Source organism: Styela clava, chromosome 7 (assembly GCF_964204865.1).
Source record: "Styela clava chromosome 7, kaStyClav1.hap1.2, whole genome shotgun sequence".
In the NCBI taxonomy this organism is placed as follows: domain Eukaryota; kingdom Metazoa; phylum Chordata; class Ascidiacea; order Stolidobranchia; family Styelidae; genus Styela; species Styela clava.
The window spans coordinates 9,602,732-9,625,475 of record NC_135256.1 but is presented as its reverse complement, the minus strand read 5'-3'; the positions used below and the strand labels follow the sequence as shown (position 1 = coordinate 9,625,475).

Sequence of the window (22,744 nt, the reverse complement as noted above, 5' to 3'; positions counted from 1 at the left end):
ATATTGACGTACGTTGAAGTGCATGTGTATGAATAATAATATTACAAATTAACGGGGGAATCAGAACTTTAGGAGATAAAACAAACAATATCTTCAATCATATTTACCTAACTACGATAAGATTTGACAAACCATTGTTTTCTTTTGCTTCCGTGTTAGCAAGTTTTCTCTTTTCGTGAAAGTTTCAGTAAAATGAATATTCACAGTTGCATTATTTGCGTGATTAAGAGAATTGAAAGTAAATTGTATATAAAATATCATATGTGTGTTCAAAAGAGACAAATGGAATGAGAAACTCAATCATCAACAAGACTTTAGTAGAAAAATATACAGTTTTTTGCAGCTATATATAAAGTTCCAAAGTTTTTGTATTTTGCATGAAAAAAAAAAATTATAAACCCTCAAATTGAATTGAAATAAAAAACTTCCAGGGGATATTTGAATAAATTTATTTCAATTTTCAAGAGAATTTAAAAATTGATTGAAATGGAGAATTCATTCAACCTATACCAATTTATGCTATAAAATGTTCTTGAGAAGACAAGTTTTGATTTTGACACTTAAACAAACACCGATAAACGACAAGGAATTTACTGTTGAACAATTCGCAAACACTTCTTCAATCTGCAAACACCACGGTACGGCCCGAATGAGAAGCAAAAACCAATAGCAAAAATAGTCCGGCTAGATGGGATAAATAAATAGATTTTTTGATTATCCTACATATCCTCTACGAAAAATACCCTCATGTCTATTTCCTTTGTGAAAATTTTGCCATAAATTGGAATTTGAAAGCTTAATTCAATCATTTGTCTGTAGTTGTATGAATATCTTAACTCAAAACATAATATGAAATCCGGTTTATATACAAGCACTGTGCTTCAATGTATTTCTAGTCGCGTAAGGTTTCTGCCAAAACCGCTGCAAATGAAATCACATACGGTTACGGTATCACAATATAGTCAGGATTCATTGGTTTTGCCACTCACGACTCTTATTTCAGCGTGGCGTTATCGCGTGCTTTGTTGCAAGTTTAAACATGATTTGTTATAGTTCAGCCTTAAGTTTGTTTTGTATTGATATGTGTGTCTCAAGCAAATAATATATCACTTTTATAGAAAGTGTTAGTTTCAACGCTAGAACATGTTTAATAGTAATGTTTCTCTCCGCTATTATATATGTGTATCCCATACCCTAACTTATATTCAATTATTTTATGAAGGATTTTTTTGTTGTAGGGATATTGTAATACATTGTTTGGATTTTGAAATTTATTAGAAAATAGTGTTTGTAATTCCTGAGTAATGAACCGATATCGCATATCCAAATAAGGTACAAACAGTTGGAAAACGGAAATTTGTTCAATGATCTTCTTGCGGTATATATTATAGCAAGATGGTATTTATTTTATCTTCAGCAATATTCGGCATCGGTGCATTCAAAACTTCTACGCGGGGTCTTGTGTGCGGCGTTGCTTCGTCTTTCGAAATGGATATTATCACGTCATAGCAAAGGTAAACTGAAATTCGACGAGGTATCACGTTTTGACTTAATAAAAATATGTCATATATTTTGTCGAAATTATTTCAGATGCGTATGACTCCACTGGTTTAGAAAAACCTGTGTGTTTCGGATAAAGTCACAAGTGTGCCAAACCATTTCATACAATGTAAGTCTACTAATATTGATCGACTTAGGATATTTTTTATATATTCATCCCTGACGCGAAACCCGATTGGACGGCTTAATTATATGGCGTACCCGGCTTTTCTCCCGGTCACCAATCCAAGAAGGGTATGGTATTAGTTAGATAGTTATTTGTTTTAGATGCATATACTTGATGGTGGTGGAAGCTGCAACCGACCAGCGGTTAGGACATCAGGGGTGCACTCGAATGAGGACACGGGCCAAATTTTTCAAAATAATCTTGTCGCGTGCCACGCACAATCGTTGGTATAGACTTCTCCCCGACCTCTGACCCCCGTAAAATTATTCCTATAATATACCATTGCAAAATTTTCGGTGCTTATTTTAAGAGTGGTTACGCGAGGCGCTTGTAAAATGGGATATTTGTTCCAAGCCATCATTCGGATTCATAGCATTCAACAATCTGAATTTTAGCCTATCACAGCTACCGGTATATATATCTACACTAATTTTCGATTACTGCAATTGAACTGAAACTTCTAAGAAGACAAAGTGATCATTGAAATATTTTATATATATTTTCATATCCGTAACACAACTGAAAACTAAAGAATAGAATTCAAAAACGCGAAAACGATGTAATGAAAACGACCACGCCTTAAAATCTGTCACGAAGTAAACAAGGAAGTCGATGCTCAGGGAAACAACCTTTGTAAATAAACTCCCGTAGAACACACATCAAACAAATTTCAATAATAATACCTAATAACGAATATCTATTCATTCAATTTATTGAAACAATTTAATGTCCTGAAAAACTGCTGATTTTGATAGAAGCATAATATTTTAATGTAAGTCATAAATTTTTTTTTTTTAAAAAACCATTCGCGTGCCACGTTTGAGCGTATGGCGTGACAAATTTGGCACGCGTGCCTCGTGTTGTGGACTCCCGGAGGTGAAACGGGCAAGGAACCCGGCAATGTACTCACACATAATTATCCCCAAAGGATTCGAAACTACGAACCTAATCAGAGAAATCAGAGGTACATGAGTTCTCCTATTTGGTCACAGTTTGTCCTCAAATGTCTGTCAGTTCTAGCAACATCAACTCCCGATGAAAAAGATTTATCGATTGCAGGTCAAACCTCTGAAGAATCGAGGTCTAGCTCAATAGGCAAACACGTAGAAACTCATGTGTTTTAGAAGGGAAGTGCTGATTTATGAATGCATAACATGATTAATCAGGAAAAAGTGGCAACTTTTCTGTCACGTTTATTTAATTGATAACCGATTTTCTTTCATTTGCATGTACAATCTTGTAAAATTTTACTTGTACAATCTGTTGTTGCATAATTCTAGGGTAATGGATGTTTCCCGACCCTTGACCCGCGAAAAATCCTTCCTATACTTTACCATTGGTACCATTTGAGTTATTCGATCCATACACAAGAGAGCGATACTCAAATATCTTGATATATTTTCATGTAAGATCAAGCACCAATTGCCATTGCTCGAACTTTCCAAAATTTATTCATTTGCATTGCTTAGTTTGTCGAATGTTTTGCATTCCAATTTAAGAGTATCAGAAATTCCTTTCTTTCCTTTCTCAGAAAAGAGCTGTTGAAAAAAAATATTATCCACATATTTACTGATCTTGAACGGCTATATTTAAAACCGAAAGCATTTTCAGGAGGGTTATAAACCTATTAAAAAAGTTTCGAGATAATACATTTATTAGGTCAATTTGATTGTATGGTAGTAATGAATGATGATGTTATTTTTGTCACTGAGTGGCCATTCTCATTTTAATTATAAAGTGGAGCTGTCTATTTTGAAAAAAAATTTTTTAATTTTTTTTACAGGTTTTCGCTCGCATAAGAAAGTTTTTGCCTCACGGCATGTTTGTGCAGCGAAGGTGGAGCGCGCGAGAAAAAATGGTTGAGAACCACTGTTCTAGACTGAGTTTTCAATCGAGACTTTGACAATTTCGTAGAATAACTTCATTTGTATTTATTCAAAGCTAAATTTGAATAAATATATTTTCATTATTTTTGCTTTTTATTGAAAATCGAAAGAATAAACTATTTAAAAATATATCACCCCGTATGTACTATGATCGACTCTGAGTTCTTCCAAACGCGTTCTGAATACTCCGATAAGACTGTGGCTAAAACATGAAAAAAGGTCGGGGCGTAAATACATATTACATAATTCATTCAAATAATTTTACAAACGATGATTTAACAATTTCTTTAGTTTACTCATAAAACTTTAGTGTAACTATCGCGGCGATGGCAGAACAGTTTGTTCCGTTAAATCATTATAAAATGAGAACCCATAATTATTTTTTCCAAGTGTTTAGTCAGTGTGAAATAAAAAAGCATTTTGACTAATCGCAGGCAGAAAAATAGTAAATCTGAGATTGAAAAATATCAAAAAATAAAACAACCGTCCTTTAGCTATGAGACGTTTTAACTTATCAACTTAAATAATTGCCTTTTGGAGCAAAACTCACGTAATCTGTATAGTAGACCATACTTGCACATATAAACACTTTGATATCCCTTGCTTTACAATGCTTGCCTTGTATAACGATCCCTTCTATTTGGATTTTTCAGTCGAGATTTTTGCCACATAAAGTGCCAACAGATATTCGAATTCTTTCCACTTATGGTTCAAGTTATTTGTTATTACCTCAGTCTTGAGGCACAGGGCAAAACTGAAAAAAAGTATATTATAACAACTCGATATGTTTCGTTTTAACGAAGATTTTCCTTTAAGACTTCCTGCTACGGAGCAGTTTTTCATATACTGATTTCAACCGTACCGTCACCCGAATATTATTGAACTACTAAGTTTCTCGATTGTTCTTCGTACACCTTGTTACGGCGTGTAATATTCTTTTAATCTCATGAAGTGAGTTGTCTTCACTTGAATTGAGTGAGCGTGATAGTACTTCCATCTTTAACCACTGAAAATTTCAATGCAATTGGTCTAGTAATCAAAGAGAAAGGCGACTTTTTCATAACTATGTAAAATAACAACAACAAAAATACCAAAACGATCCATATGACCACTACGTGCCCAATATTTTGAGTTGCAGCTTTGCGATAGAGCGGAGCTCAGTGTTGCAAGTACGCTCAGAACTATCGAATTCGCAAAATGGCGAAAATACTCACCAAATCTAGATATTCGGCAGTTTACCACCAATTTTTAAGTCGGCGGATTGCCGTGGTTTTTTAGAAATTTAGAGTATTGATTCCTCTATTTGTCGACGCAACCACAGGTTAAAATTGAAGACAATTAAATTAATAAAGCAAGGTATTTTAAATATACCCGTATCGGTCATGAATTGATGACTTTGCACTATAGAACAATCATTATTATCCGTCGTTTTGCGGGGATTTCGAGGCCATGAATACATATTCATTTTATTTACATTTGTACTCTGCGGTATTTTATTACATATCTTGAGATTTTTGTAACGGTGATAACGAATTCGCAAGAGCGCAAAAATAAGTATCAAAACTACAGTTTCATGTCAACATTTATCTCATGTTTTATGTCAACAGATTGACGTGGTATTTTAAAAAAGTAATTAATGTTTTTATTTTGTCCAAAGAAGACGCAACTGCGAGTTACGTTGGACACAATCATATTAATATAGAAGGAAATTTTAGATTCTCGTAGCTGGAAAGAATTGAATATTTTACGTGACAGAAAAGTCGGTATACGCTGAAAAAGTCGGCTCTTCTAAGCTCTAAACGAAGTTGTATGAGTATGCAATCTTTCTCATTAGACTCCCGACACTGCAGTTTTCACCACTTCTTCCGATCACCCCGAAAGCAACCAACGCAAACGCGAAACTGTCGCAAGGTGCGCAAAAGTTTTTATGACATCATCGCACGAAAATAAATTTCATGGAGCCCACAAAAATTCAGGATATAAATAGAAGTACCTGAAAGTTTTAAAGCAATTGGTTCGATGATTTAAAGAGAAAAGCGATTATTTCACAACAACAATAATAAAACAAGAATACCATCGCCAACAACAACAAAACGGTCAATACACTCCGTTTCCAACATGCAACCACAAGTTTTATATTGACCCAGACATTAATTGAATCCAAAACCCACTTTCTTCTTTTTAATGACAGAAAATAATGCCTTCTCATCCTTGGCGTAATGGGATATTCTGCATGTGTTTCCATCTAATTTAAGAATCTAATTCGTATGAAATATTTTATAATTGAGTGAACGGTAATCAATGACATAATTTGTATGAGTAAGTGTCCTTAAAATTGGCCTTGGGCAAACCTACGTTTCTACGCAAAATGACGCGCTTAAAATTACGTCATTGTGACTTATTGAGAGACAACAACTCATTAGGTTTGTCTAGATGTCTATTTTTAGAATTAAATGATGATCATATTTGTTTCGGAAACAAATAGTAGGATACAATAGAAATACAGAACAGTATAGATAGGTTCTGGCCCGGCTTTGCTTTCCAAATATACTGGCTCTAACATGGGCATATGAAACAAAAAAATTTTACAATCTTATTCATAAGTTTCATATTTTTTGTAAAGCAGTGTTTTAATCTATCTAGTGATAACAGATATAATTGATTGGGATATTTTGGGACATTCAAGATTCCAGAAAATGAATCTTTGCTATTTATGTAAATTATTGAGAATAAGACTAAAGCATAGGGGAATTTCTTTCAGAGCAATGTGACACAATGTTTACGGGCTAAAATCATTGCATGAAAAAGATTCTCCATTTTAAGCACAGCATGCACATGTACTATGCAATGCATTTCAATAGGACATCAGTATTATGTCGAGACATGCTCACATGGAAATATTCTATCTTTTCAAATTTAGTTGATTCTAATCTGTATTGTGTTTTTCCCGTCAAAGCCCTGTTACGACAATAAATGTGTAAATGAATAAAAAAAAAATTGATTAATTAAAAAAAGACATGGAATAGGATGTAGAAGCAATTAATTTACGTTTCATATTAAAATTGTCAATATCAGCTACTTTTAAATCAATATTTGAATTACTATGAAGACAAGGGAATCAAAAGTAGAACATTTTTTAAAATGGGTTGGAGTACTAGCGAAAGTGTATGTGAATTTTCAATTAAAATACAAAGGTGTTCAGTGCGTTTAAATCATCATTATCACCAGAAAATAACAAATTCCAACAACGACGAGTTCATAAAAATTTTCCTAAAAATCCATAAATAATACTGGTATCGAAATATTAGACAATTTTCGCTTTTTTGAATTAGTGTCACAAAACATGATATCGGTAATCCCATTAGAATTTACGTCATTTTGTATTCCGCGATTTTGAGATAGCTGTATGAAATTGCCTTTTCTTTTTCAATTTGGTATTACATCATAACTGATAATCAAGAAAGAAATCATATATTGAATATTAGGTTAATTGCGGTATTTCCACCCAAACAGCTAATTTGATTATTGTATCTTTTCTCTTTCGTGGCTATTTTTTGATCACCTCAACTGAAATAAAATTCTTTCGAAGACTTGGTAACTGATAACTAAGTTATTTGATTGAAAAGAAAATTTGGAAACTTAATTAAAATATGTTTCTTAAAACCTAAAATTGCGGTGACGAGTCAATATTAACAAGCATGCTTGAAAGTTCGTCATGTGAAAACATTCGCGAGTGGTCAGGTGAATTTCAATTATTACATCACCAACATTAATGCAGGTAGCGCAATTATTACGCATTGAAACAAGAAATTCTATGACGTCTCCAATATGTGTTTACTCTGCATTTTATCAGTTTACGGCTTACCCGTTGATCAAAATGAAATTAACTAATCTTTTGATCGAAGACTGAAACCTGGTCATCTTTCGATCGAAACCGGGTATTTTTATGGAATATTTTTTTTTATCGATACATGGTATGAGACAATTTCGGTCAGTTTAGAAGTAAAAGACCGAGCATTCATGCCCAGACGCAATAATTCAAAACTAAATAGACACTAAATAGAGTTATTGTAAAATTCCCGTAATATTTCGAATACTTTTATTGATAGGACCTAATTTCGGAACCTATTCATTTCAAGTCTATGACGTAATAGCCTGATTGTTAGAGCGTTGGACCATTTTGGTGCCGTAGATTAAAGATCTAAGATAAAATCGTCAAGCCTACAATCTCAATTTGTCAATAATTGTGTAGGAATAGCCGACTTTTTGGTACTTTTCAAATGAGTGCTTGCTTTTCTAGACTCACATTTGGAGTGATTTGCGGAAATATACTCATAAAAAGTTTACCGCCTAGGATAGGAAAAATAAGGTAGGATTTGACAGACTGATAAGTACACGGTATTTCATAAACCGAGATCCTATTTTCAATCAAGTGGTCATTGTCATGGCCGATGTGAAATATCTAAATTATACTACTTGAAGAATTTTTTAAAAACTTAGATCCACAAACCCACAGATTTCGAATAGTAAAAGATTAAATCATCCCCTTTTTTTGCAAGAAGCTTCGGAACACATAATACATTGTTAACAGCCGGACTGGTTAGGAAAATCTAACGCTAAAGTCTATACTAGTAAGTTCACTAAAATAGAAGTCGCAATTTCACCTTATTTCTGAAATGATATTTGATCAACAGAAATATATTATACATGTTTTGTGAGATCATTTCGAATGTAAATGACATAATATATCTTGGCTCACGTAGTACAGGGCGAGACTGGAAAATTCAACCAAAAAGTTACTAATCGTATGAAGTGAATATGTAATGAATCAGTGCTGAAACTTTGCTAAATTTAACATGAAAATTAGAAGTAACGACGGAATTTGAATTATTCACCATATAACGAAACACGAGACACACATAAAGTATTTCGTATTGCTACTTTAAATATAACAAAAATAACGAAAAATTGTGTGAAGATAATTAATAACGAAAATTAGGTAAAGTTTACGAAAATATCCACTGATACAAACTCGTAAGATTCATTATAATTAGCATATGGATGATATTTAATTAGCGCGTATTTTATTTGTGTGAAATCGAAATTCTGACACATTAATCCTACATTTTAACAAATGCCCAGCATCGATGATTCAAGCTCAATGAAAGTGAAAAATACTGATATGAACATACGAAATTTGCCCCTGGGCGGCACATTTCAGGTATAAATACTGAGTCGATTCTTCAGAGAATCAGATTCAAATTGAAACAAATTTGAAATTTAAAATTTAGATCTATTTGGAATCGTCAAATAAAACTGAGACGAAACATATATCAGAAGATGAAAGTTGGAACATTTTTTGTTGCAGTTCTATGCGTGGTGATTGCTGTTGCCGCTGAGAAGCAATGTACTCCACTGATGGGTATGAATTTTTTTTTAAACTTTTATTCCTTATCATAATCTTCCTTTGATAAGTCGATTCTGTAGGCAGTGGTCAAATGTGAAGAAAAACGGAATTGTAATGCCTTCTATTGCTTTGCGGTGGAGCATCGTGTTGATAATGAACAAGTGTTTAAAACAGACTATACAATGTAATGCGAAACATTTACGATAATTCGACTAGAACAGCAAACAACTGAATATCATACGCTCCTAGTGTTAGTCCATTTTTACTAAGTTGAATTGTCACTCGGCGATAAAAAAAATATTCATGGAAGATTGTTCCGTCTTTGCTATTCCATTTACTAACCCTGGTTGTTTGGTCGCACATTATTTCCATATGCGCCCATATTTTGATGTAGTTTCAAAACTTGAACTGATTTTATATAATTTACAGGACTCGGAAGCGAAGGAGGATTATTATGCACTGTTGTAAAGGACGGTGTTTCAGAAACAGTCGATGCTGATGATTGTCACAAACATAAAGATTGTTGTAAAATCGGTGAAGGAGAAACAGCAGTTTGTTACGCTCAACCTGATACAGAAAAACGTAAGTATATCAATGCAATTATTCCATAATAATTTTACAGATATCTGGATTCAAATAATAGAATCAAAATTCCGTTTATCTTGGCAATTTTTCATTAGTTAATTTTATTTATAACCAAAGTATCATCAACGATCCAATCTAGCTCATTCTGATGCAAATCTTTCAAGATGTTGATAGCTAGTTTTTTTCACAACTAGTTTATATCAACTAACCTTATCCAGGTGTGAATATAGACGGTTGGTTTTCCCAAGTTTTTCGATTGATCTCATATAAACTTGTAAAACTTAAAAAAAACTAAAAAAACGAGAAATATGAAATTAATTAAACAGACATTGCTCTTCCAGCATGAAAATGATAATGCATACTCTATAAATTTACATCATATAAAGTCGTCTTATGGTATATATTCTAATTTTCAGTTACGGCAGCAGCTTCAAAGGCTGGTAATGTCGACGATACTGATGATCTGTTTAAAAAAGCTATGAAAATGAAGAAAGACAGCGCAAGATTTCTTCACTTACGACCACCAGGTAGAAATAAAAATGTTTTGTCACATTTTTGAAAAATTAATGAAGAATTAGAAAAATATTTTCTTTATGTATGAGGCTGGCACAATAGAAAATAAGCAAATATCTTATCAAACTGCTTCGGATTATTTTATTCTGCATAATAGATTTTAAAATAAATACATTTTTACTTTTTTAATTCATTATTCTATTTTTTTACAACAGGATTTCCTGGATGTCCTCAACCGACTCCATTTCCAGCAAGTTGTAATCCACAAAGGAATGAACCTTACGTTCTTGATCCACCAGTTGATGTTCCCTATTGTGTCAGGTGAGAAAAGTTAAATCGGTAGAATACTATTACCCAAGATTATCGGTCTTTGTTATCATACCTTGTTTGAAACTGTATCCCTTACTTTTCGTAAAAGACTCTATCGTAACGATAATAAGAAAATGCGGAAACTATAATTTGTCTGATATTTTACACATTTAAAGCTTTCGAAAGTTGAACAGTCATATTACCTTGTACAAGTATAAACTATATTATTTTACTTTTACATTCACCAGAATCCCATGTTCAGTCGACAATGCAGAATTAGACACCGATCACCATCTCTGTGGTTCACAACCTGGTTGTTATTTTGACAAAGAATTGTTTGATTTCCGAGAAGCTTTTGGACCAAGCGTTCTACCAGGAGTTCCAGTTTGTCATATGGCAATAAGAAATGCAGTTTTCCAACAAAAAGCTCAATTAGTCGTGAAGGAGGTACAAATATGTTATATTTTATAGGTCGCAATTACAATCATTTTATTGTCATTTTTTACATGGTATATGATATATTATTATTTACTATTCATAGCACGGAATATGGAATCCTTACTTCACAAACTGCATTCTGCAAGAGTTCCAATTGGAGATGAAAACACCAAAAGGTTGTGAACTTCTTCCAATTCTTGACGTTTTTCACGTTAGTCCAAAATTGGCCGGATGGAAAGGTAAGCCAAGTTTCTATTTTTCATATTCTTATACACGATATTTTCAGAATATTTATATAATATACTCTTTTGTATTTTCAGATATTAATCCCAGAGAATGTTCTTTGATTGATGGATGTTTTAGATACGGGTACGGTTGTTTTTATTCAGTTGACATTTCAAATGTCAGGGTCAAATCAGGTCAACGTCATGTTGGATTCAACAAGCATGAGATCATTTACGGAAGACCTAGATGCCAGATATTTGATACAAGTTCTCCCGTTCGCATACTTCTGAGTTATCATCAATGTCTCAGTGCTGGATGCACTGTTGATTCTTCGGTCACAACTAATTATTATAAAAATCTTTTCGCTGTCGGTGAAGGTATGACTGTTGATAAGCACTGGGATTACTGGGCCGGAGTGGAGAAAGGAGAGATTGGTGCTTACAATATTGATGACAAAATTACCAATTATGAAAACACAGATGATAAGGAGAATTCAAAACCCTCGACTCCTCCGAAGGAAAACAATCCATTCGAATTACCATCTGGTAATTCATTTTCTGTTCCAACAGGTCCATCCCCATTTACCCCTCCAAAAAATTCAAATCCATTTGCTACACCATCAGAATCATTCTCTTCTTTGTCGTCTATGCATATGATTCCAGGTAAAAGTGAAGCATGCGGTCACATTTTCAGGCCATACGGAGCAAGACCATGCAGTCCTCCAACTGTTCCTCAGTTACCTTCCAACAGCTACTGTCCGTACAAACCATTCCACGTCCCAAGATTTGCTCCACTCAAGGGAAGATTCGACGGATGTTGCGAGATTAATTTGTGTTATCTCCCTAAATCTGACATCTTAAAAATGCATTCTGGTCCATCTCATTATTATACCGAATGGAGCCTGTTTTCGTCCTGTTCAGCAACATGTGGTGTTGGGCAAAAGCGTCGCTACAGGAAATGCATTAGTGAGGATAAAAGCAAATGTACAAAACCTTTGGTTGAAGTAAGCAGATGCAAAGACCAACCTTGCGCTTCATGGAGTCAGTGGGGTCAATACAGTCCATGCCCCAGCACTTGCTATCCAGGAGGAATTCAAACAAGAAGAAGAGTTTGCAGACCAGCTGGTGCATTTTGTCTTGGAGAATCTGAAGAAGTAAGAAGTTGTAATGAACAAGCTTGCAAATATTAACGAACAAGCTTGCGAATATGTTATTCCAGTCGGCCCGTGGACTCCTTACCACTGAAAATGCTTCTTTCATTCAACCACTCCACAATCAAATGTTATATATACTTTCAATTGACTTGGAATATAATGTCTTGGTACTTTAGCGAAAACGAATACATGCCTATGCTCAAAATGTTCCCTGAGAATTAAAATGAGTTTATGCATACGATTGATATTCAAATTTCGATTCGAACTGCTTATTTAAAATTTGTGCTTTCTCTTATTTATTGCTATAGTTAGTAATCGCATAATAAATATTGCTAACGAACGGTATATTTTTTTTTGTTCGAATCGATCTGTTCGTGGCAGTGCTCGATTAACCATTGAGCAATATAAGCACGTGCTTAGGGCATCAAGGCAAAGAGGTACCAAAGAAATTTCCATAGACCATATTTCAATGGTACCTATGTATTTAATGAAATAATTCGAGTTGGTCAGACAACACAGACCTCGATAATGGCTCGGTTAAAATAAAATCGGTCAAGTATCATCTTAAATCTCTGTATCAATGTTTGTGAGTATGGAAACTGTTCCAATATATAAAAAAAAAATCATGACAATTACTCGTAACTTGGCCCTCAATTAGTAATGAACACGGAAACTCAAATATTTAATTTCAGATAACATAAAACACAAGTTTTATAATTATTAATATTTATATACAAAGAACCAAATTATAAGTGGTTGGAGCCACGAAAGGTATGATCTGGTCCTGAATTTGAACATTTTTTTGTGAGATGTTTGTGAGAATTCAGAAACAGTAAACCAGATATAAGACGGTCAGTTAACCCAAGAGATAGAAATGATCAAAAAGATGACCGTTTTCAAGTCTTAGTATTCCTCCGCTGACGGTTAGAAATTTGGTTTCCAGATTCATGCCTTTAAATTATCTTATGCGTCTTGTCGCCGATGATTGCATAATATTAATATTTCTTGTAAAAGGTAAACTAACATGAACCACGATAAAAAACGGAATATGATAGTATTTGTACAAATATTCACATGATTCAAACATTCGCCGAAGATTTCATAAATACGCTTTTCTTGAAAAAGTGAACTAAAATGAAAAACGATTGAAAACTAGATATCCACACATTCAATAGTTAAAGCAGCGCACGCGATAGTTCAAGATGACATTGAGTCATCAATACCTTCTTTATCTACGCATCCGTATGTTAGCGTAACTTTTCGGGTTGATTAGCCTCGTCGCGGGCTGCCAAGCGTGACTTTGGTAAGTAATAATCTGATCCACCCAATCTCCATCAGTAGCAGTGGCGCAAGGGAATCATACACGGACAAACATCAGACCAAGTATGAGGGGGAGAGGGAGTGGGTCCGAACCCCACCACAGGGTGAAATGAGTTGTAGGGAAGGGCCAGCAGGCAAGACAGGTGGGCGAGAAAGTGAAGGCATGCCGACGAGCAAGAAATAGCAAGGAATAAAAGAGTAATTTCGGCGCCATTGATAAAAATATCACATTGAGTGAAACTAGATATCAGCGAGTCCCCGAGAAAAATAGTAAGAATTGATGTAATAGAAGAGTCATCGAGACTGACTGGGGCAACACTTTCACAAACTGTTTTCCAAAAAAATATCTTGCAGACATGACTTCAATCAGTTTCATTCTTTATATTGGACACCAAAATCATAATTGCTCATGGCCTCTAAAAGGCATCATCCGGTGGACCCTGTGACTGTCAGTTCAGTTATTTCGAAAGGAACCTGCAAAAAGTTAGTGGGTTTAACATGACATAAGGAGAAACTGATATTTCGCCGTTGTAACACTTTTCTATCTCTCTTAAAGAGGAAAATCCTGTGACAAAGTCCTGTATTTATGTGAGAAAATCTTTCCATGTTATCTCTCATCATTACCAAATACAAAGATCGTGTAAAATTCAACGCTGCACTTCGCTTTGTAGAACTTCTTTAGAAAGGCGTTTAACAAGTATGATATATATAAGAAAGACAGCAACCAAATATTCATTAAATTGAATTGTCTGATTTTAATTGTCGTAATTACATTTGTTTGATTATGTTCTATGTATTTGACATTTTGAGTTGATTTTGAAGGTTCACCAGTCCGCAAAATTAGTTGTTTTGAAATTTTACCAGTCCGCAAACGAGAAAGGGTGAACCACTATAAAGAGTGGCTCACGGTTAAGGTTGTGTATAGATGAAAACTTATTAGAATGCAAAGACAGAAGCTTCCACTGAGATGTTTATGGCTACCTACAACCCATAAATATTTGCAATGCTCAAATGCATGGACCAAAACAACATCTATTAATGAAAGATGATTGATAGAAGTAAATAAATAAAATATGATCATAGATTAGGAGAGCAAACAAAACCAGTCACATTCAGTATTACTCTAATTAGATAGATCGATACTCGATAATATATATACAAAAAAAATGAAGAGCGAGCAGAAACATTGGAAAAGTATAAAACATGAGAGGTATCATATGCCCGCTCACCAACACACACACACAAAATGTTAAGCAAAAAAAACACAAAAAAACTAGGTAAAACGAGTCTTTGGCACAAAAAATACGCGATTGTATTAAACTTTAGGGCTGTTGTACTTTTAAAGCAAGATAACAAGCGGAATATGCTATTATATTAATACTCGAACCAGCACTTGGTAGGATTGAAGCAAAAAGGAATTTATTAGCATAGGAGGCTCGGCTTTATAGCACATCGTGCTAAGCGTTAGGAATACCTTTCCTACAGCACCTGTGATTACCCTGTGTGGTATTCGCAGGTTCGAATCTCGTATGGGATGATTATGTGTGAAAGAATTGTTGGACTCTTCGCGGCTGTATGGTAGTTCACGTAACCTCATGTTCATGTATCTGGAAATAAAGCAAAAAATAACTGTCTACTAATCCTTAATTAAACGACATGAACTAGCGAATGGACAAGAGGCCGTGGTCCGCCATCCCATGGGATTAAGTCTTTATCAGAATTCCTCACCTCCTTGATAAATATGTAAATAAATATGTATATATGTAAAATGCTGCAGTGCTTTAAATACATAACAATATCTACAAATAACATCGTTGCAATATTAAAAAATTACAGCAGATTAACGAATCGAGGTCAAGATGTACCCGATCTCTGTGCCGGACCTTTTGCTGTAATATATTCTCTAGTGAACGCATACCAGGCTATTTTTTTGTCTCAAATCATCTGTAACCAGTACTTTTGTTATATTGTCGATACTTTCAAACACTAGCGGATGTGTAGTAGTAGTAGTAGGTGGTTACTCCTGAATTCACAGTGGTCAGTGTGTCCCAAAACAGAAACTACGGAGAAGAAAACTATGGATTAAATTTTCTCAACTAACGTATTCTGATGTCTTCATTGAACTAAAAGAAGACCTCTAATTTGAAGGACCGTTCCAGCTCTAAAATTATGTTGAAGCCCATGCAAACTCCTGCCAACAGCCCAGAACAAAAATACTTGACGCACTTTATCAAATCAAGTTTTTATTTATTTCAGCAAACGATTACAAATCATCATCATATTTATTCATTAAGAAATCAATAATTGTTTCACCACGAATTCATTAATTGATACCTCGTGTTATTGCCCTGACCTCAAAAGGTATGCTTTGTCATTCGAGGCATTTCGTTTCAAACCAGCTTCTGTATAAATATATCCATTGATATGCAAAGGCCAACTTTATTTCTGGATGAACCCAAACGTTTCTCACATTCTGTAAATTACATAGAATTGAACTGGGAATCTCATCTTCTCTCTAGTCTAGGGTTGCCATAAGTCAGGTTTTTCGAGGACATGTCCGGGAAATTGGTGGTCAAATTTGCGCCAGGGAGAAATGTTAAATGTACCTGAATGTCAGGGATTTTTAAATACGGTGAATCTCTGCTACAAATCTTAAAGATTTAGATATTGCTCATCCACGAAATCATTTTTTTCAGAGATATGTCATGTGAACGTTGTATAAAATATCTGATCGGTAGAGGAATGAATATAGAGACGATGCAAAATGTTTTGCCCAAGTTTGCAATTTGAAGATGTTTGTGGAATGAGAAAAAATTCACTGCACTGCCAGCTCATAAAAATGGTGCAGTATTTTCCACGATCAAAAAATCCCGTCTGCCACCTAGAATTGCGGCTATGGCATCTCACAATACAAATGTTGAACGGGTATTGTTGCTGATGCAGAGTCAGTGGACAAAAGAAATAAATAAAATGATGGTTCATACGATGAAAGTAATTGTAACGCTTCAATACAACTTGAAAGATATGTCTTATGGAGAATTCTTTGTGTTTTCGAAGTCAAACAAGAGCTTATTGAAGAAAAGAAAATATTCGGAAAAATATCGGAGAAAGTATTGCGTGATTGCCACCAGGTAAACTCATGTTTGGCAAATTACATCGTTTTGCTAACACCGGTTGTGCTTCATTTATTATCAACAGTGAAAGTATTGTTTGTAAATCGCTCTGCATTTATTTCTTGTATTTGCCTTGCAGTTTATTGTGTAATAACCCTTCAAAACCTATTTTCAGAGTTTTCATGAATTTTACTGTTCACAGAAACAACCTGCATTTAATATTGTAAAATGAAACAATTTTGCTCCTTTCGTTTGTTCTGTATTTATTATATTCTCTCGTAAAAGCGACGAAAACAATGATGTGAAATGAATAAAATGAGTTTTCAGTACTAGGTCATCAAAGGCTATTTCCGAATTGCGCCAATTTTCGTTGAAACCATTTTTAAAAATTCATAAATAGAAAACTAAGTTCACTTTATGCAAGTGGTAAACGTCAAAAATCTTGAAAAAAATATATAAAATCGAAATTTCCACAAAAATGTTTGCGTGATAACTCACCTTTAAAATTAACTGATCGTATTAAGTGAATATGTAATAAATCAGTGCTCAAACTTTGCTAAATTTAACATAAAATTCAAAAGTAACGACGCAATTTGAATTTCTCATTATCCAACGAAACACGAGTTAAAATTTATGAAAACAACGTTAAATTTTTCAAAATTCTGACAAAGACTTTCGTAGGAATCTAATTATATACCTTTGGGTTTCAAAAAACATGTTTCGTCCTGTTATTATTATATTAAAATTTCTTTGAACAAAAAATGGAAATAATAAATAAATTCAAGTTCTCAACCGTACGAAGTACATAATCACCCGTATTAAGATAATAATTCTGTTTATAACGTGAATCACGAGCTCACGTTTCCAGTATTAATTAGATGTTTGATCAACGTATAAATACAGCTTGATAGCATTTCAATGTGAGATTGTTTTGCTGTTTGATTGAGAATAAGAATTGATCTAATTGTGTGTACATTGTATTCTGTATATCTTGTCGGAATGTTGCAATAAAACTCTTTCAATCGTCTACTCTCTGCTGTAGGTGTCTATCGTCAGATTGACAAACTTGGCACAAAACTCTTGTTAGTCAAAACTCTCGTCAGGCGCAACAAATCAGACCTATTAATCAACAATTTATGTGTAGTGAGAACTAATCTATAATCTATGTCTAGTGAGAACTAAACGAACAAAACCGAGACAAAACATATATCAGAAGATGAAAGTTGGAACACTATTTGTTGCAGTTCTATGCATGGTGATTATTGCTGTTGCCGCTGAGAAGCAATGTACTCCACTGATGGGTATGAATTTTCTTTCAAAATTTTATTTCTATATCACAATCTTCCTTCGATAAATCGTTACTGGTCCAAACCCAGGCACCCGGGTCACATGTGTCCCGTCGCTTCAATATCTGTGGCCCGCTTAGCCTTCGGAGAGTAATCAAAATATTTGCATTTCGTGTTGTTTCGTCATAAAATTAACCAGAGAAATCTTTTGACATATTGTTACTTTTGGCAAGTTGTGTAGGTCATAGGTTCTCAAACTGCTCCGTACAGAGCCTTAGGGCTTCGTGAGAGAAACGTAGGGACTCCGCGAGCTATTCGATAACATATCAAAATATTGACTCGGATAATTTTGTAACTTTTCGAAGTAGTCTTCATAAAATTTGACGTCGAAATATGGCAAACAGGCGGTAATTCAAATATGACATTATCTATAAGCAGGTGCGCAGCTAGGATTTTTAAAAAGGAGGAGAGGGTTCAGAATTGGAATCGAAAATTCCCGTGCAGCTTTCTTCGCAATTAGGTCAGTATAGGTCAAAAAAAAATTCAATGGATAACGAGTTTTCTGTTGCGTGAAATATTAAATCCGTGGCCGATGCGAGCATTCAAAATGTATTGTCATAATAGTTTAATCGTGTTCATCGTTACTCGCTTGTGAGTCGAAATTACTATTACGATTACTAAAATAAAAGATTACTATTTTAAATCTTCTTTTAGCACTCAAGACTATTTTTAAGCAAGATATCGCCCTTATAAAAATCCCAAGGTCGGCGTGAAAATCTCAATAATTACAATTTCGCAATCCATGGCGGATGCGGGCATATTTAAAATGCCTTGTTTATTGGCTCAATTGTGTTGAATATAATTTTATTACAATAATAATTAATTGATATACTTTCATTAAGTATTCAAAATGTCGTCATATACCTCGAGAAACGCGCCTGCGGCTCCGGCGGTAGACATCGCGCGCACAGTTGACTGTGTTTCGATTTTAGTGACTATTGTATGATTTCCAAAGTAAACCTAACATAACACCAAATTTTTTGATTTACAATGTATAAAAATTTTTTTTAATCTGTCGCGGGTCTATTTTTGGCATCTCGTTGCCGATGATTATAGTATACTAAATTGTTTTTCACAATGAACTCACAATTCCGTACGAGAACAAAAAATCGTCGTCCTTGTGGAACAACACATGCATAAGCCGGGGGAAATTTGTGATTTTAGGAGTATAAACACCGACGTGAAGATGTTTACAATCTTAAAAAAACGTCACGCTGACGAAAACAATTTGCAATTTTAACAAAATGCAATCGCGCACGTTATCAGCGTCTTTCTGAGCCTTCCAAAAATATCAAAAGGGATGGGGTTCGACCACGAATTTATTAATATGTTTGTCAAGTATAATCTACAGCCTTAGTATATATAATTTATCTGTAAAATCCAGATTTATTCATGGCTTGTTTAAACCCAATTAAAAAGGGTTTCGCAGTTAAATTAAGGAAAGTAATTTTAATTTACTCAGGAACATTAATCGGTAAGCAACAATGTGTTTTTGTCTGTTTTATTTTTGAAACTGAAAACCCCTTAACAAAATAATTGAATTTTAAACGGCATTTTAGAACCTTGTGAGCAACAAGCATTTTCCAAAGTTAAGATTTTGCATTGAAAATCTTATCGAAGTTCGAAAGTTCTTACATTTGCGGAAGCATTCTTTCATTTTTTTCCGTTTTGAAGAGTTTGCAATCTTACAGTATATGTAGACTGTAGAAATTGAAAACTTTTTGCAGGTTTTAGTAAGTTTTTTTGATGGTTTATGCATGGGTTAGCTTGATAAATGAAAGATACTGATCAATGCGTTTGCACAATAAAAGTGTTTGCTTTGTATTGCACTGTTTACCTATTCTTGGCAGTATTGTGGCCCGCGAACAATAATTTTGTGGCCCCCGCAGCCGACAACCTTGGAACACCCTGGATAGGCATTAGTCACATCTGAAGAAAAACGGAATTGTAATGTCTTATATTGCATTGTGGTCATCTTATCGATAATGAACTTACAACAAGTGTTTGAAACAGACTATAGGATGAAATACGAAACATTTATGATAATTGGAACAGAACAGTGAAAAACTGTATACCGTACGCTCTTGGTCCATTCTTACAAAGTTGAGTTGTCACTCGGGGATTAGAAAAACATTCACGGAAGATTGTTCCGTTATTGATATTCCATTCACTAACCCTGGTTAATTGGTCGCACATTCTTTCCAAATGCGCCGATATTTAATGTAGTTTCAAAATATGAACTCATTTTTTTTTATATTTTACAGGACTCGGAAGCGAAAGTAGAAAACTATGCATTGTTGCAAAGAACGGTGTGTCAGAAACAGTCGATGCTGATGATTGCCACAAACATGAAGATTGTTGTAAAACTGAGGAAGGGGAAAGTGCAGTTTGTTACGCTCAAGTTGACGCAGAAAAACGTAAGCATATCAATGCAATTGAAAGCATAATTAAAATTTAGTTTCTATTCTGGTTATCTTGGCATTAATAGTTATTGGTCTTTTTTATAAGCTAAATGTCACCAACGAGTTCCAATATAGCTCAATCTGATGCAAATCAAATATTCCAAGATGTCAATAGCTTGTTCGCGAACGATCTCCCAAGTTTTTGGATTGGTCTCATGTAAAGTCATAAACCTTAAATATGAACATGAGTATTAATTAAACAAAGATTGCACTTTCGGGACAAAGAAAGAAATACAGACTCCATTAATTTACAGTATATAAGGTCGTCGAAAGTTCACATTATTATAATTTTCAGTTACGGCAGAAGCTTCAAAGGCTGGAAATGTCGACGATACTGATGATTTGTATGAAAAAGCTATGAAAATGAAGAAAGACAGCGCAAGATTTCTTCGTTTACCATCACCAGGTATAGAAATTATAAAAATTTGTCGCCTTTTTAGAAAAAATGATGAGGAATTAAAAAAATATTTTCATCTGCATGATAATGATATCTGCACGATATATTTATAAAAAAAAATTTGAAATTTACTTTTTTAATTCATTATTCTATTTTTTTTTACAACAGCATTTCCTCAAATTATTCCATTTCCAGCAAGTTGTAAACTAACACCGAATGAGCCTTACGTTCTTGATCCACCAGTTGATATTCCTTATTGTATCAGGTGAGAAACGTTTAATCGGTAGGATAATTTTACCCAAGAACATCAGTCTTAGTTATCATAACTTGTTTGTAGCAAGAGCTAAATATGTATACTTCACTTTTCGTAAAAAAGACTCTTTCTTAAAGACCGTAGATAATAAGAAAATGCGGAAGCTATAATTTGTCTGATATTTTACACATTCAAAGCTTTTGAAAGTTAAACAGTCATATTACCTTGTACAGGTATAAACTATATTATTTTACTTTTATCTTTCCCAGAATCCCATGTTCAGTCGACAATGCAGCACTAGACACCGATCCTAATCTCTGTAGATCACAACCTGGTTGTTATTTTGACAAAGAATTGTTTGATTTCCGAAAAGTTTTTGGACCACGTATTTTTCCAGAAGTTCCAGTTTGTCATATAGCAATAAGAAATGCTCTTTTTCAACAAAAAGCTCAATTAGTCGTGAAAGAGGTACCGCTTTGTTCTATATAATTCACAGTTATAATAATTAGTTTTCCATGTGATACCTAATAATATTCACTATTTACAGCACCGAGTATGGAATCCTTTCTTCACAAACTGCATTCTTAAAGAATTCTCACTATTGATGAGCCAACGAAAAGGTTGCGAACTTATTCCATTTTTTGACGTTTCTCACGTTAGTTTCCAATTAGCCGGATGGAAAGGTAAGCCAGTTTCCATTTTTTCAAATTCTTATACACGATATTTTTAGAATATTTATATAATATTTTTTTGTATTTTCAGATATTACTTACAGAGAATGTTCGTTGATTGATGGATGTTTTAGATACGGATCCGGTTGTTATTATTCAATTGTCAGGGTCAAATCAAGCCCATGCAGTCCTCCAACAGTTCCTCAGTTAGCTTCCAGCAGTAACTGTCCGTATAAACCAACCCCCTTTCCAATATTGGCTCCTCTTAAAGGAAGATTCGACGGATGTTGCGAGGTTAATTTGTGTTATCTTTCTAAATCGGAGATCTCAAAAATGTATTCTGGACCATCTCTTAAGTCTTAATTATACTGAATGGGACCTGTTTTCGTCCTGTTCAGTTACATGTGGAGTTGGGCAAAAGCGCCGATCTAGGAAATGCATTAGTGAGGATGAAAGCAGATGCACAGAACCTTTGGTTGAAGTAAGGACATGTAAAGAGCAACCTTGCTCTTCATGAATTTATGCATAAGATTGATATTCAAATTTCGATTTAAACTGCTTATTCAAAAATTTGTGCTTTCACTTACTTATTGCTATAGTTCGTAATCGCATAATAAATACTGCTAAAAAAATGTATATTTTTTGCTTGTTCGAATTGATCTGTTCTTGGCAGTGCTGGATTAACTATTGAACAATAAAAGTATGTGCTTAGGGCACCAAGGCAAAGGGGAAGAAAGGGACAGAAATTTCCATAAACCATCTTTCAATGGTGCCTCAGTGTTCAATGAAATAATTCGAATTGATCAGACGACACAGACCTGGGAAATAAAATGTTCAAGTATCATCTTGATGAAAGGTGGGCTCGAACCAGTGTTCACTCTAAAAAAAATTATAAGTGCGGAGGTGCTTCGCAGTTGAAACAAAAGTGCGAAGGTATCCC

The 22,744-nt window shown here is 34.2% G+C and overlaps 2 protein-coding genes and 2 long non-coding RNA genes across 5 annotated transcripts; 3 read left to right on the top strand and 1 right to left on the bottom strand.

Annotated features, from left to right (window-relative positions):
* Positions 1-2,299: 2,299 nt before the first annotated feature.
* LOC144425225 (uncharacterized) lies at positions 2,300-5,779 on the bottom strand. 2 transcript variants are annotated; one of them, XR_013477387.1, is made up of 3 exons: positions 4,163-5,779; positions 3,748-3,814; positions 2,300-3,264 (listed from the first exon to the last, which is right to left on the bottom strand). It is a non-coding gene; the product is annotated as an uncharacterized LOC144425225 (long non-coding RNA). The 2 variants fall into 2 exon arrangements; XR_013477386.1 differs by having other exon boundaries at positions 4,186-5,779.
* A 1,600-nt stretch (positions 5,780-7,379) lies between these two features.
* Positions 7,380-7,935, top strand: LOC144425226 (uncharacterized). Its single transcript, XR_013477388.1, has 3 exons — positions 7,380-7,390; positions 7,466-7,550; positions 7,913-7,935. It is a non-coding gene; the product is annotated as an uncharacterized LOC144425226 (long non-coding RNA).
* Positions 7,936-8,873: 938 nt separating this feature from the next.
* Positions 8,874-12,587, top strand: LOC120329033 (uncharacterized). The gene is made up of 7 exons (XM_039395643.2): positions 8,874-9,034; positions 9,449-9,601; positions 10,021-10,131; positions 10,333-10,438; positions 10,675-10,873; positions 10,968-11,103; positions 11,185-12,587. The coding sequence occupies exons 1-7, from the start codon at positions 8,953-8,955 to the stop codon at positions 12,276-12,278; spliced, it is 1,881 nt and encodes a 626-aa protein (XP_039251577.2). The 5' UTR covers positions 8,874-8,952; the 3' UTR covers positions 12,279-12,587.
* A 5,024-nt stretch (positions 12,588-17,611) lies between these two features.
* LOC120329082 (uncharacterized) lies at positions 17,612-22,430 on the top strand. Its single transcript, XM_078114742.1, has 7 exons — positions 17,612-17,976; positions 20,286-20,438; positions 20,779-20,889; positions 21,049-21,145; positions 21,403-21,601; positions 21,681-21,816; positions 21,896-22,430. The coding sequence occupies exons 1-7, from the start codon at positions 17,892-17,894 to the stop codon at positions 22,165-22,167; spliced, it is 1,053 nt and encodes a 350-aa protein (XP_077970868.1). The 5' UTR covers positions 17,612-17,891; the 3' UTR covers positions 22,168-22,430.
* Positions 22,431-22,744: the final 314 nt, after the last annotated feature.

Bases quoted from the DNA above. Each gene is read 5' to 3' on its own strand.
- LOC120329033 (XM_039395643.2), top strand. From the start codon at position 8,953: ATGAAAGTTGGAACATTTTTTGTTGCAGTTCTATGCGTGGTGATTGCT. The intron at 10,132-10,332 runs GTAGAAATAAAA...TTTTTACAACAG, and splicing joins TCTTCACTTACGACCACCAG to GATTTCCTGGATGTCCTCAA. The intron at 11,104-11,184 runs GTAAGCCAAGTT...TTGTATTTTCAG, and splicing joins AAAATTGGCCGGATGGAAAG to ATATTAATCCCAGAGAATGT.
- LOC120329082 (XM_078114742.1), top strand. From the start codon at position 17,892: ATGAAAGTTGGAACACTATTTGTTGCAGTTCTATGCATGGTGATTATT. The intron at 17,977-20,285 runs GTATGAATTTTC...TATATTTTACAG, and splicing joins GCAATGTACTCCACTGATGG to GACTCGGAAGCGAAAGTAGA. The intron at 20,890-21,048 runs GTATAGAAATTA...TTTTTACAACAG, and splicing joins TCTTCGTTTACCATCACCAG to CATTTCCTCAAATTATTCCA.